The sequence below is a fragment of the Acomys minous genome (assembly GCF_964271855.1).
Source record: "Acomys minous genome assembly, chromosome: 8".
Taxonomy (NCBI): Eukaryota; Metazoa; Chordata; class Mammalia; order Rodentia; family Muridae; genus Acomys; species Acomys minous.
This window is the reverse complement of record NC_140489.1, coordinates 35,502,019-35,516,361: the sequence shown is the minus strand read 5'-3', so window position 1 is coordinate 35,516,361 and position 14,343 is coordinate 35,502,019. Positions and strand designations below refer to the sequence as shown.

Below are 14,343 nucleotides of genomic sequence, written 5' to 3'. Positions count from 1 at the left end.
AGTGAGGATATGGAGGTCTGATGGCCCAGCAGTGAGGATATGCAGGTGTGATGGCCCAGCAGTGAGGATATGGAGGTGTGATGGCCCAGCAGTGAGGATATGGAGGTGTGATGGCCCAGCAGTGAGGATATGGAGGTGTGATGGCCCAGCAGTGAGGATATGGAGGTGTGAGGGCCCAGCAGTGAGGATATGGAAGTGTGAGGGCCCAGCAGTGAGGATATGGAGGTCTGACGGCCCAGCAGTGAGGATATGGAGGTGTGACAGCCCAGCAGTGAGGATATGGAGGTGTGACAGCCCAGCAGTGAGGATATGGAGGTGTGACAGCCCAGCAGTGAGGATATGGAGGTGTGAGGGCCCAGCAGTGAGGATATGGAAGTGTGAGGGCCCAGCAGTGAGGATATGGAGGTGTGACAGCCCAGCAGTGAGGATATGGAGGTCTGACGGCCCAGCAGTGAGGATATGGAGGTCTGACGGCCCAGCTCTCTATGGGGCACACCCGTTTATTAGTGCTTGCCTTCGTTTCCTAAGCTAGTTTTGCCAGTAGTAACCCAGTTAGGTCTCATCCTTTGTACAATAGCAACAGTACTGCAGGTATGTTAGGGCGACAACTCACTTACAGCCATGACTTCCATGCTGTGCTGCGGCGCTTCCAGAGGCAGAACCTCACCCTGTCACATGAGATTCTTCCAAATGCTGCTGTAGTCCTGGTGGTGTTCTTTGATAGGCAACTCTTTTTCTGTTTCTGTGCTTTTCTCTTAATTCAAGTTTTAGATACTAAGAAAAAAAAATACTTTCCTACAATAGTACATTGTCTTTAAAGTTAATTAAGTCGAAGTTTATTACTTATATTAATTAGCATTTTATTATGTGATTATTTGTTTTTTAATTTTTGAGACAGAATCTTGGTGTGTAGCCCTGGCTGGCCTGGGACCCATTACTAAACCAGGCTGGCCTCAAACTCACAAAGATCTGTCAGCCTCTGCCTCCTGAGTGCTAGGACTAAAGGAGTGCATCATCACGGTCAGCTAGATTACACTTTTAATCTGTTAATAGATGCATGGTGTCTCTGGTGGTGCTGATGCTGCCGTAACTTACTGCCTTCAGGCTTTGGGGGAATTGTACCAGGTTGGGTAGGTGATGTTATTTGCATCAGTGTGTATTGACCTTTTTTTCAGAGGTGTTTTTTCCTGTTTCCTCCTACCCAAGTGGATTATTGCCTGTTTTGCTAATTATGAAGTCTCTTCTAGGTAGAGTGAGAATGGGGCCTCCTGTTGTTAGCACACATGTGTCTTTAAAGGTCGTAGTCATTTGCTGTGATAATGTTCTGTTTAGGCAAGCATTTTCAAACATGTCTACACTTAACCTCAAAGAATTCTAGACACTAGATATAGAGTATTTTAAGGTCATATTGTGGAAATGTTCTTGTTTTTCTTTCGGTTTCTGCCAAGGTTCTAACAAAAGTTGACTTTAATGGGAATGTAAAAAAATCATTTTTAGTACTGAAGAGCTATCAGAGTAGTCCTCTAACCTATATATTAGAGATTAATTGTATCTGAAGTGGTTGTTATTACTGGGTAGGTTTATAGTAATTAAATTTCTTGGAATTTTTGACCTGGATGTCACTGTGTATTTATAACAGATCTAAAGGACTAAAGGGGCTTCTCAGAGAAACTATATCTTGTGTTCACGGTGTCCACAGGTTTTAAAAGATAGCCTCATTCTTTAATTTATCAAAATAAATTTTGAGAGTGTGAACATGCTATGGTATGTTCTGAATATTGTTGAAATAAGTGGTATTGCCAAAATGTAAATGTTGTTAGCACCCATGCAAGATGTACTGTGTCTGGTAAATCACATCTTCACACATCTGCTGCCGTTTCCTCTCCACAGCAAATGTGCGTCTTCCTTTTTGTTTTGTTTTGTTTGGTGGTTTTACAGAGTCAAGTGAAAAGTGTTATTTGCTTCTTCATACAGTTCTGTGACCAAATAAGTCCTCATATTTCCAGATTACAAATTTTTTGTATCTTTAAAATATCCATTAAGTATTAATAATAATACAGTGAACTGAACTCTTAACCTCAGCTTAGTTGAAGAAACTCACTAGTATGTGGGAAGTTGAAAATGCTTTTTTTTGTCAAAGGAAGGTACTACTAGGGTTTTCTTTATTTGTTTTCCTTGTGCTTAGAATGAAAATCAGAACAAAACAAAATGGCTTAAATGTGTTGGAGATTTATGTTGTCTTCATTACCCCTGAATACAAAGGTTTGCTGTGGTTAATAGCAGGAAGGAGGTCATTCATTCCCCTTTAAAACCAACAGAATTTTAGTGCGTACTGATGTGAGTATCATGGTTAACATCTTTTCTAGTGGTCTAAGAGTGATGGGTCTGTGTTGTCCATTCTGCCTCTCTCGTTCCTCCTCTCTCCCTCTTCCCCACTCTCCATCTCTCTCTTTCCCCTTTTCTCTGCCATTTTCTCTCCCCCTCTCTCTCTCACTCTCTCTGCCCCTCGCCCCCTTGCCTGGACATAGGCACTAGGCATTGAACCTGGGTCTAAACCACTGAGCCATCTCTCCAGCCCCTGATAAAATTGTTTTAAATACATTGTTTGCGTCACTGTTCTGTAGGCTGCATCCTTTGCTACTCAAATCAGTGTCTATATGTACAGTCTCAAAACCAGTGTGTGTTGGATTTGCCAGGTAGGAACAAACACCCTTCTTTCTCCAGCAGCAGTGGAGCTCCGAGTAATTCAGTGGTCATACCTTACTTCCACCTCTGATTACTGCCTGAATATGCTAGCCAAGCCATTCAGTCTGCCTCAGTTTCCTCAACTGCGAAAGAGGAGTTGTAACCATTGAGGCCTGGCCCAGTTTATCCAAAGACACTAATGGGCTTAGGGGGTGAAAGTGCTTTGTTAATTTTAGATTCATTATGTAAAAAATGCATGGGTACTTTAAAGTCATTTCAGGAAGTTCCTTTTCTGCCGCTGCTGCTCAAGTTAATCTGTAATAATAGCTGCTTATAAGGCTGTCTGTGAGCAGTGTGTGCACAACTGTATGTGAATGTGCTTTTCTGGAAGAAGAAAGTCAGTGTCTTTGAACCATTCACAGAAGATTTAAACCGCGTCCCTGCTGCGGGCTTTGTAATACTGTAATACCAGCACGCAGGAGGTAGAGGCATGAGGATCAGACATTCAAGGCCACCTTCAGCTGAGGAGTGAGTTCAAGTAGCACCATCAGTGAATGTCAGTAATCACACTGTGATTTAAAAGAACTGCACCAGTTAGCAACTGTTCTTTGTGTATTAGATCCTAGAGTATTATTTAAGTACTTTTTCTTAAAATTTTTTCTTAAAAATATTTATTGGTGGTTTAAATTATTGTTATATCATTAATCAATCAGTCAATCATCATCGTTAGTTTTTGTTTTGTTTTGTTTTGTTTTTTGTTTGAGACACAATCTTAACTCTGCAGCTTTGGCTGTCCTGGAACTCACTGCGTAGACTAGGTTTGACTTGAACTCATAGAGATCTACGTACCCTTGCCTCCTTAGTCCTGGGATTAAAGTTGTGTGCCCTGAGCCTGGCTTCATTTTGTTTTTAATTGTGTGTCTGTATCTGTGCGTGGTTATGTGCACGTGAGTGCAGGTGCTGTTGGTGGCAGAATAATCCCTGGGACTGGGCTCTCAGAGCTCAACTCTGGTCCTGTGCAAGAGCAGCAAGCACTCTGAACCGCTGAGCCACTTCGCCAGCCCCACCATTTAGTTTCTCTTCAGCGTTTCATCTGTCCAGTTGTATTTGCTTGGCTCCTATGATTATGGAAAATAGCAGTAAGGATATGCAAATTGTGTTACTCAGACCACAGCTGATAATTTTGTTATTTGCTTTTTGATGACTTGTCAAAAGTGGAATGGCAACTTAATGTGTTTGCACACACGGGGATTGTTTTTCATTGAGAATTGAATTGTTCTTTGGACACCATGAAAATGATGATGATGAGCATTCATTTCTTTATTAGAGCAGAGTCTTTCTAGAAATACCATGGTTCGCAGTGTTCTTGGCTAGTATGGAAAGTAAGAAAAGGAAGGCTGTTTAGATAAAGTGGGTTTCTGTGCCTACACCAAAACATTGTTTTGTCTTGTTTTTAGAATTCATGATGTTTTAGAATTTCTTTTTTTCTTTTAGAATTACTTTTAGAGTATTTTTGCAAGATAAGTTTATTGTTCATTTCTTTACGTGGTAGTTAAGTGAAAGTTTGACCTTAACCTATCCTGGTCTGTTCTTGAATGTTGCAAATGTCCTGGCTTTTAAGATGTATAAATGCTTGTGTTGTACTTTAGTCTCAGTTCTTAAAATTTTTGCTTCCTAATAACATTTGTTGTTTCCATTTGAGGCAACAAACACACACTTTATTTTGTCTCCGTTATATATATTCCTTTTTTTCTAGAATGAAAAGAACACTTTTCTTGAGTAGCTCCTAGTTACCTCAGTTTCTTACTGAAGCAGCAGTTGAGGTGTTGCCAAGGGGCCTACTACAAGTAACTAGTGAGGCATGGGGACAGGGCCCTTCAGTCCAGACCAGCCTCAGACTTGCTGTGTTCCAGACTGTAACCTTGAAATTCTGACTCTTACGTGGTACTGCGGATCAAACACGGGCCTTCATACGTGTAAGCAAGTGCTCTGTTAACTGAACTGTATTATTCTGGCCCTAGAAACTATTCCTAACCTGTGAATACTTTCCATAATCTACAAGCTGTGCAAGTGAAATAATAGTGTGTGGAAACTGCTTTGCCTACTTAGACTTAGAACTTGCGAGCTTTTGAGATGCTATGGGTAGCTTCAGCTCCTGCCCCTCCAGGATCACTAAGTGTACACAGCCTTGTTGATTTTTTTGTTGCCTTTATAAAGCCAGTGGATAATGTTTTAGTACATTCATATAAGCAGAAATTGCCATACCAAACAGTTCCATACAAATGTGTAGATTTCTCTGTAACTCCCTGAAATAAAATAGAAAGTACCCTAAGGTTTAATTTAACATTTCTTTGTAATAGTCAGGATTAGACCGTTCCAAAGGATAGAGCTCCTTTTTTAAAGACATTACAACAGAATGGATCTCCAAATATGAATTGCATTTAAGCATGAGACCTCAAGAGACTGCATCATTATGAAAATACAGAACATCCATGGTAGCATACACCTGTTATCCCTGTACTTTGGAGGGATATCACTGGAGTTAGGAGGAACTATTTTGTAGATTAAAATATGAATGTGTAAAATTACTCAAAGGTGTGTTTTTTAAAGAAGACAAAGTATTTTTATTATTATTATTTTATGCATATAAGTGTTGGCCTGAGTACGTGTGCTGTGTGTGTGCCTGGTGTCTGCAGAGACTAGAAGAGGGCATCCGTTCGCTGGAACTGGAGCTGCAGACGCGATTGTGAGTCACTGTGTGGGTCCTGGGAATCAAACCCAGGGGCTTTGGAAGAGTAGCCAGTGTTCTCAAGCACAGACTCACAGAGTTCTTCACTAAACTAGACACTCACAGCTTTTGCTTGATTTTCTTGTTGTTGTTAAGTTTCTTGTCCTTCTTAGAGTCTTAGCTTTTCTGTAAGAATAATACCACTAAGTCCTCAAAGAGATTAATAGAGAAGGCCGTTTCTCGTTTCAGTGATCACATGCTGCTTTCCCAGAGTTAGCTCATAAATTTTGTCTGGGTTTAATTTTCTGTTTATTTGCAAGATGTAAACATTTGTGAGAATGTTTGAAGATTCAATAATGAAGTTGATTCAACCAGTGAAACTGATTATAATAGTTTGTTATAAGTAATAGTTGGGAAAATTAGGATATAGTTTATTTCAGCTGTAGAATAGAAATTTTCAGTAAAACAGTTCACAAGGTAGCTCTTAAGTTGAGTTCTCACTAGTAACTGTACTGTAAGCTGGCTCAGCTGTGCAGGTGTCTAAGAACTGCCCACCTCACTGTCCTGCCTTCCCTCACCATCTGGTGACCACTTGGCCAGCGTGTACTTCTCTGACGTGTTGTGCATTTTCATCTCATCGAGGTTGTGGTTGTCAGAGGTCAGAACGTGCTCTGCAGATCATGCTGATGAAGCAGCAACTTGATTGTCTGCATCCGCTCTCCCTTGTGTCGGAGTCGTCCAGCAGTGCCAGGCACTTGAACTGTGTCACTACCGAGTGTTAGCTGTGCCTCAGGAGTGGATTGCTGGATTCTTAGTTTCCATTAATATAAAATCAAATAACCACTCCTGGCTGGCTAGTGGCTACTGTATTAGCACAGTCCTGACCCAATGAGCTTCATGGTTTTATTGGACATGTATGATTTTCACGTACAAATAATAACCGTTTCACATTTAAAGGACTTTTACGTTTGAAAAAGTGTTTCTGTATGAACTTCTGTTTTCTTTACTCATATGTAGCATAAAAATATCTTTTCTCAAATTCAAAAGATTCGCAGAACACTTAGATTACTGGGGAAGAACAATTGACAGATGCTCACATTTGATTATTTTACATTTCTGCTTCCTAATGTTGAGTAGACTAGGACCAGGGCCTTAAAGTTTTTAAATAAAGTTTTGATAAAGCATTTTTCAGCTAAGATGCATTTGTTACCTTGAATATTTGACAAACCGGTTCTGCCAACTTAGAGTCAGTGCTGGGATGCGGCTTGCCACCCTGTCTTTGGTGTCTGTAAGAACAGTCTGCAGTGGGATGGTTCAGCGGTTTTTTACCTTGATGGTGATTCAAAGGTGGAAGCCATACTCTTGAGTTTTGACGTTTGCTCTTCTCCTAGGTGAGTGATAGGCATAGACTACTGTTTTAGCCGTGGGCCACAGGAGCCACAGCTCACAGCTTGCATCCAGCCTTGGGGGCACTGGAGCTCTCAGTACATACGAGCTAAGTGGTGTGTGCTGTGTGTTGAATGCACTTTTGGCCCTTGGTGCTTTAGATTAATGATGGTTTATCAGACTGTGGCCCCATCCAAGTCAGGGAGCATCTGTGTGTCTGTGTTGCTTTTACTAGTCTCACAAGAAAAGGGATTAGGGACACTATTTTTTAAAGACTGACTTAATTAAACAGAGAATAGAAATGTGCCAAAAATAAGGAGGCTTTCAGGAAAACATTTAAAGCAGCAGAGATCTCAAAATAGGAACTTGAGGATGAAGAGAGAATGGTGAGGTCAGGAATTGATCCAAAATGTTATTTTCTAAAACACTAACTTTGAAGAAAAGGCAAGGCACGTGCTTTGTGTGTATGTGCTGGTATGACAGAAGGCCAAGTGTCCCTTCTCCTGCGAGGGTGGGAAGTCGAGAGAGAGGCAGGCTCAGCTGCTATTGTCATCTCTGACCTAGGCTTCTGTTTGACCTAAGTCTGTCTTGATACAGCAGCACAGGCCAGCGAGGAGGCAGTGGCTTTTCGCCGTGAACGCAGCACATTTAGGCGCCAGGCAGTACGGCGCCGGCACAATGCAGGGAGTAACCCTACCCCTCCTACCTTGCTCATCGGATCGCCCCTAAGGTATGGTATTTTACAATTCCACCAAGTTGAGCATGCATGCAGTGAACCTTCTGACCCAGGCAAGCGTTTGAAAAGCCTTGCTTGTCTTTCGTTCTCTTCTGTGCGTCTTCAGCTCTTTTAGGTTCTTCTGCATGTGACCACGAGCCTACTGCCTTGTGCATGCCTTCTGTTGCACTGTTTAAACAAAACTGTCAGACTGGTTTTGCCCAGTTTTTAAATTGCAAAAGCACGTTAGCAGTAATAGAAATGAAAACACAGCTGTTAAGTTTGATTTATTCTTAAGTTCATTATATTAACGCAGTATCTTGACACTGTTTAATATGAACAATTACAGGACAAGTGGTGACCTTATTGAGAAATAAAAATCTCACTGAATTCACTTTGATTATTCCATGTCACTAAAAGATTATATTTTATCTTATTTATACTGTAAAGTTTGAACCTAGTGAAGGACACAGACTAAATATTTATGTAAAGTATGGTCGGCTGTATACCTGTTTACAGTTAGACGTGTGTTGAATTTCTCAACCTCTATTGTGTATTAAAACCTTTTATTTTTCCAGTATTCTTAACTTAGAGAACATGCACTTACGATATTGGAGATAATCTCCTGCTGAATTTTTGGGAATTTTAAGAGTCTTGATTTAGAATTATGAAGATCTTCTTGAAAGACTTCTGTTTCATTTCAAAAGGGCAAACGTGAACATGACATGACCCATGTGTGTGCTTACGCGGTACACACGCAGTGTTCTTCACCGCTCTGCCTGAAGCTCCATTGCTCAAGTTGTTTTCATGCCACGTTTGAACTCAAACTTCCCACCTTCGTGAGGAAGATTAGCTTCCGTGAGTAGTTGGTAGGTTAAAAGACACAAACCTTCCTCCTTCTCTTAAACTTGATTTTCAGAATAGCAAAATTTTATTTTAAAAAAAAATCATTTTATATTCCCCTGAGATTTAAAACTTGGTTTCTTTTGTTGTTAAGTTTCACATTATATCCAGAAACTTCACCTTTATTTTCTAATTCCTTAAATAATACACAACCTCACAAAATATATATGTACATATAGGTAATAGTTAAGATATAAAAGTGGGAATGTAATTAGAGTAAAGATATGTTTGTTGTAGGAACTTTTGTGAGCCCTCGACTCCTGTGTCCTCCCCCTCCTTTCCTGCCGGCAGGACTTTTCTTTCTATTGGTGAATGTGGGGCACAGTCCCCATGGGCAGGGACTGGGCATGCATCTCCTGCTGTGTTTTGTGGGGCACAGTCCCCATGTGCAGGGACTGGGCATGCATCTCCTGCTGTGTTTTGTGGGGGCACAGTCCTCATGTGCAGGGACTGGGCATGCGTCTCCTGCTGTGTTTTGTGGGGCACAGTCCTCACGTGCAGGGACTGGGCATGCATCTCCTGCTGTGTTTTGTGGGGCACAGTCCCCATGTGCAGGGACTGGGCATGCATCTCCTGCTGTGTTTTGTGGGGGCACAGTCCTCATGTGCAGGGACTGGGCATGCGTCTCCTGCTGTGTTTTGTGGGGCACAGTCCTCACGTGCAGGGACTGGGCATGCGTCTCCTGCTGTGTTTTGTGGGGCACAGTCCTCACGTGCAGGGACTGGGCATGCGTCTCCTGCCACTTTTCTCCCCTTTTTTGCCCCTTGAGTAATACTTGCTGTAGATAGCTCCTTTGCCTTCCTGCTTCTCTGTGTTTTCCTTTTATAAACATTTTTAACCTACTTAATCTTACTTTTTTTTTTCATCCTTTGCCATGAATATGCCTACTAGTCTCACTTGCCAAGCAAATGTGGACAGGGTAGTTTTCTTTCTCTGCCTGGTGGAATACTAGCGTTACTGTTCCAACTCCAGCCAGTCACACAGTATTTCCTCTCTTTCCAGAGTTTTAAATATAGCACATCTTAGAAAATGGTTGAGATTTTACTTCTAAAGGGCGTGCATTTGCCCGAAAATCACCTTCTTGTAGTCAACAAGCAAGTTTGTTGCAGCTCCAGGGTATTTCCAATACAAATGTTGCATGTGTCTAAATAGATGGACCTTATTATGGGTAAAATAAAAAAGCATGTAGCTGTAAAGACCGAGGAGAAATACCAACTTAGTAAATTGCCTTTTGCAATTGGAAAAATTCCCAAGTAAAGTAAATTGCTGTTGTTCTTCAGTGTGAACTACTGAATAATAATGTTATCCTTAATAAATATACAATAGAATGACTGCTTCAACTTTGAGAAAACATTTTGTAAAAAATGAATAGAACATGTATAGAATACTTCTACCACAATTGCTATATAAGTAGCAGTAAGATTTTCTGTAGTAGTTCTCCATGGGAAGAGTGGAAATGGTCTAAAAGGCTCATACAGCATCCTGAAGCCATGGCTGATACGAGCCCGCTTGTGTGGTTTGTTTTCCCTGCCTTGACTCAGGCCTGCGGTGCACTGTGATCTGTGAGTTCATTCAGCACAGCAGGAAAGCAACAGCTGTGACTACTAACAAAAGAGGCCAATCACAACATCCGCTAAGGCATTCAAAGTATGGCTATTTATTTTTGATTTTCAATTTCATGATTTCAGATTGATGTTGACTGTAGGTAACTAGGATCAAAGGAAGCAAACTTCAGAAAGAGACTGAAGTAAACTCTACTGAGTAACTTAACCACCTAAAAGGGCTGTGATAAAATACATATGTACAAGTGTTAAACCAATAGCTTCCTCACAAAGAGAGTTTGCATGCTTTTAAAAATCTCATAATAAGTTCTGTAAGAATTGCTTCTACAGATTTTAAATTAAGTTAACTTTGTAGATAGGTTTTATAGGCCCTAGCTAATTCTTCTTAGTGACTAGAGCTAAAACAATGACAAATAATAAAAGTTCTTTATACCATAAAGAGTTTGATATTTATTACCTTAAATGTCATGTTTTTGAGTCTTTGTTAAACTAGAGTAGAAAGAAATCATCTTACTTCAGTAAAGAACAAACAGCTTTAGTATATCTTTAGCTTCATTAAAATATGAGATTAAAAGATCTATAATAAAATGAGGTTACAGTCATGGTTCAGAACCTATGATTAGAAATCTACGAAGTCACTTTATATTCAGAGGAATTCATCAAATGTGTGTGTGTGTGTGTGTGTGTGTGTGTGTGTGTGTGTGTGTGTGTGTGTGTCTGTGTGTTTACACTCAAGACATTCTCTTCTCTGGAACCTGTGTATTCTTTGGAATAATGGAGTCATATTCTTAGAATTTATATTTTAGTAGGGGAGACACTAAGGTATCTGACAGTGTAAAACAGAAATGCCAGGTGCAACCTCTATGTGTAGAGGAAGGGATGGCCAAGACCAGCTGTGTGTCATTTAAATTGAGAATATATCAGTATGCTTGCTTGCCAGCCCCTAATGACTGGCTTAGATTTTATTACTGTGTGATAAAGCATTTACTAAAAGTGAAGAGAGGGGAGGGGAGACAGGAATGTCTCACGCCTGTAAGTCCAAAGTTTGTACCACCCTCCCGGAATCTGATTCTCAGCCATTTTTGCTAATAGCCAGCCTTTCCTGTTGCCGATGAGGGCTATGAGTTGAAGAATTAAGGGATATAAACATTTATTACTGTCTTTTGATGTTTAAAACTAAATAGCTATATTAATAGATTTCGGCTAATTTCCTTGACTTTCATGCACTACTTAATATTTTGAAAACATTTTGTGTATTTGGATAGACATTGTGCATTGGTAACCTGACAGAATATTCTCAGATCTGTTCACATTAAATTGTGACTATATTTGACATGATCTTTGCTTATGACTTTAAGTGAAAAAATAGGAAAAGTTGAGTACAAATTTTTTGGAGTTGTTAGCTGAAAGTCTATAATATTTGAATTTCCTGGGATTTTTTCCCCTGTGTTTTTGTGTGAAACCTGTTCATTTTGATGAAATTCATGGATAAGTTTAGATTGCTTCTGATGAGGAGGGACACATCAGCCATGTATGGAAGATAAAACTGTTTAATTAACAAGATCATCTTTTTTTTTTCCATTTTTAAGTTTCCAGTGTTGGAGATGAACCCACGGTTTGACACATGTAAGCAAAGGCTCCTCCACTAAACTGCATTCTCAGCCTCAAGCTGTTCTCTCTTGACTAATAGCTCCTGGGAAAGTATTCTGAGGGAACTACTGAGCAGAGGCTTTGTAGCGTGGCTGAGCAATGCCAGTGTGAACACAGCCAGAGTGTGCAGGCTCGCGTCTCATGGAGATGCACGCCTGGGCCCTGTAGAGTGGACTTCTCAGAGGCTGAAGAGTGAACGTGCTGATACAGGCCTTCTGTGATGGGATGAACATTCCATACTCCACGCCATCCTATATGGCAGGCAGTCATGATTAGCTTCTGACCACATTGGGGGCCACTGACTGTGGTGTGTGGTTATTGAACTTGAAATACAGTTGGTCTAGGGGAGGGGAATAGAGTGAAGGAGGGAGGGAGGGGAACGGAAAGACACAAGTGAAGGGATAACAACCGAGATATAATCTGAATAATAAAATTTAATTAAGAAGAAAAAAGATATACAGTTGGCATGCGTGAAGAGCTAACATTTATTTAAATATCCCGGGTTTGGCTGAGTCAGACCATGCAGTTTCAAAGTATCTCTTGCCGTAGCCACAGCTCAGCCTTTTATTTCCGTGTTGGTCAACAGGACCAAAGGGACAAATGCAGTACATTCAAAAGGTCAGAGAGAACATAGTAGAAAATGATACCATTAGAAATGATAGCTATACAAGGCCATCTCAAGAAATGTTCATTTTGCTGTAGTGTCTAGTTATTTTAGTAACCGCCTCTGGAATTGCTCCACGTACCTTAAAGTCACTGAGTGGAGCATTGCTGGGGCATCTTGTGTAGAATGATGTGACAGTTACAATATTTCAGAATTTCATTAGCTTAAATTAGAGTAAATCACATATTAAAAATGTAAACAATGAAATTTGTATTATCTTAAATAATCATAAAAGCAAATGAATAAATAACATAGAAAAAGTAGTTTTATAAATGATAAATTTATTCTAACAAAATACTAATTTTTTGAAATTTTATAAAACATAATAACACTAAAATATCTGTTGAGAAATTAAGGTTTCCTAGTTACTAAGATTTTTTAAAATAATGGATTCTTGTTAATGAGCATACAGTGTGGACTGGAAAAGAATGTAAGTTGGTTATAAGAACATTTTTGTGTATGTGTTTTCTATAACACATGTAGATTTATTTCAGAATAAGGACACTTTTATAAATAAAAATTTATATGAGGTCTCCTTCAGTATCCCAGTGGCCACTGCGTTTCACTCAGTTGAGTCGTGTATTCTGACTCTTCTGCAGTAGTTTGTGGTATTCTTTTGTTTACCGTTGTATTTAGTTGGATTTGACAGCCATTCTTTAGTTTTCACATGTGTAGAAACTTTGTTTTATTGTCTGTTTGAATCTGAGATTTTAGAAAGCTAGAGAGGAAACAGCAAAGTTCTCACAAGGTAAATTTTACCAGTGGGAGCCCAGCACCGAGCCACGTTGCTGCGTACACCGCGGGCTCCTTGCTGCTCTCTCTGCTTCACTCTGCACTCTAGTCGGCCTGCGCTGGGGGAGCATTGCCGATTGACAGTCAGCCTCTAAACTGACAGTTCACTGCCTTCCTCTCTATGAATCAGATTGGTAAGGACCGGGACGAGAATAAACTGTGTAATTATTCAAAGCTTCTTGGCTTTCTTAGGTTATTTGAAAAAGTGTCATTTTTGAAATCAGCGTGCTATATGGTTTCATTCTAGCTGTTGTTTTCTCTTTTCTTCCCTGTAATGTCTCCCCAATCCATGTTCTCTCCTAGCCTTCAAGATGGTCAGCAAGGCCAGCAGTCCACAGCCCAGGTCAAAGTGCAGTCCCGCCCCCCATCCCAGGCTCCAGTGCTCAGTGCTAGTGCCTCCTTGCTGGTGAGAAAAGGGAGTGTCCACTTAGACGCCTCACATGACCATACATCTGCTGTAGGCGGTAGCAGTTTGCACGATGAACTTGGTATGCAGGCCTGATGTCATCTTGGTGGTTGGAAACGTTTAATTGGCAGCAAATGGGTAACAGTGATTGCAGCTCTCGTCTGAGATGGCTTTATTTTGGAGCTATGCACTGGGGCACTGTTCGTTGGTTTGTTTGCCCTGTGTGTGAGAAAATGGCTTGCATTCTCTTTCTGCATTTCTCTTTACTTTTATTGTACTTCCTATTTTGAGCATATCTATCACTAATGGGCAGCTAATGTGCTAATAACTGTTCCTTGAAACTGTAACATTCTCTTAATTGGGCATTTCTATCATTCCTAGGGAATACCATGTGGGGAAATATGAATTTTTGAATGAATTTTTAAGAAAAACCTTAACTTTTTTTAGTTATTTGAGTGTGTCATGCACAGGAAGGGGGGAGTGCGCTCCAGAAGGCTTATTGCTACAGTCTTGCTGGGGTGTGCCCTGCATTTTGCATTATATCCATCTTTTGTCATAGGGTTTATTATAATCCAAAATCAGTGTTCTCAGGACAGCATGGCTCTACTAGTGACTGGTAACTTTATAAAATATTTTATTATGTGTTAAGATATCTATAAATATACTCATGAATTATGAAAGCTAGTATTTAGAAATGCAGCATATTTTAATAATAGCAAATGCATGCTTTGTGCTTTGGCATATTGTTATGCTACTTTCAACTGTTATTTCTTTATGTAGATGTGTGTGCACTAGTGTACTCGCCCACCATGTGCATATGCACATATCTGTGGAAGCCAGAGGAAGACATTG

The 14,343-nt window shown here is 40.2% G+C and overlaps 1 protein-coding gene across 6 annotated transcripts in view; it reads left to right on the top strand.

Annotated features, from left to right (window-relative positions):
• PCNX1 (pecanex 1) overlaps positions 1-14,343 on the top strand; it is a 154,656-nt gene that overhangs the window by 64,616 nt on the left and 75,697 nt on the right. For 4 of the 6 annotated variants that reach the window (XM_084792043.1, XM_084792042.1, XM_084792040.1 and 1 more), the window contains 2 exons: positions 7,397-7,529; positions 13,389-13,573. The exons of 1 other annotated variant lie outside the window; for it this stretch is intronic. In XM_084792043.1, coding sequence (XP_084648169.1) covers positions 7,397-7,529; positions 13,389-13,573 — 318 coding nt within the window. The remainder of the gene's footprint in view (positions 1-7,396; positions 7,530-13,388; positions 13,574-14,343) is intronic. One more of the 6 variants, XM_084792041.1, reaches the window with a different exon arrangement.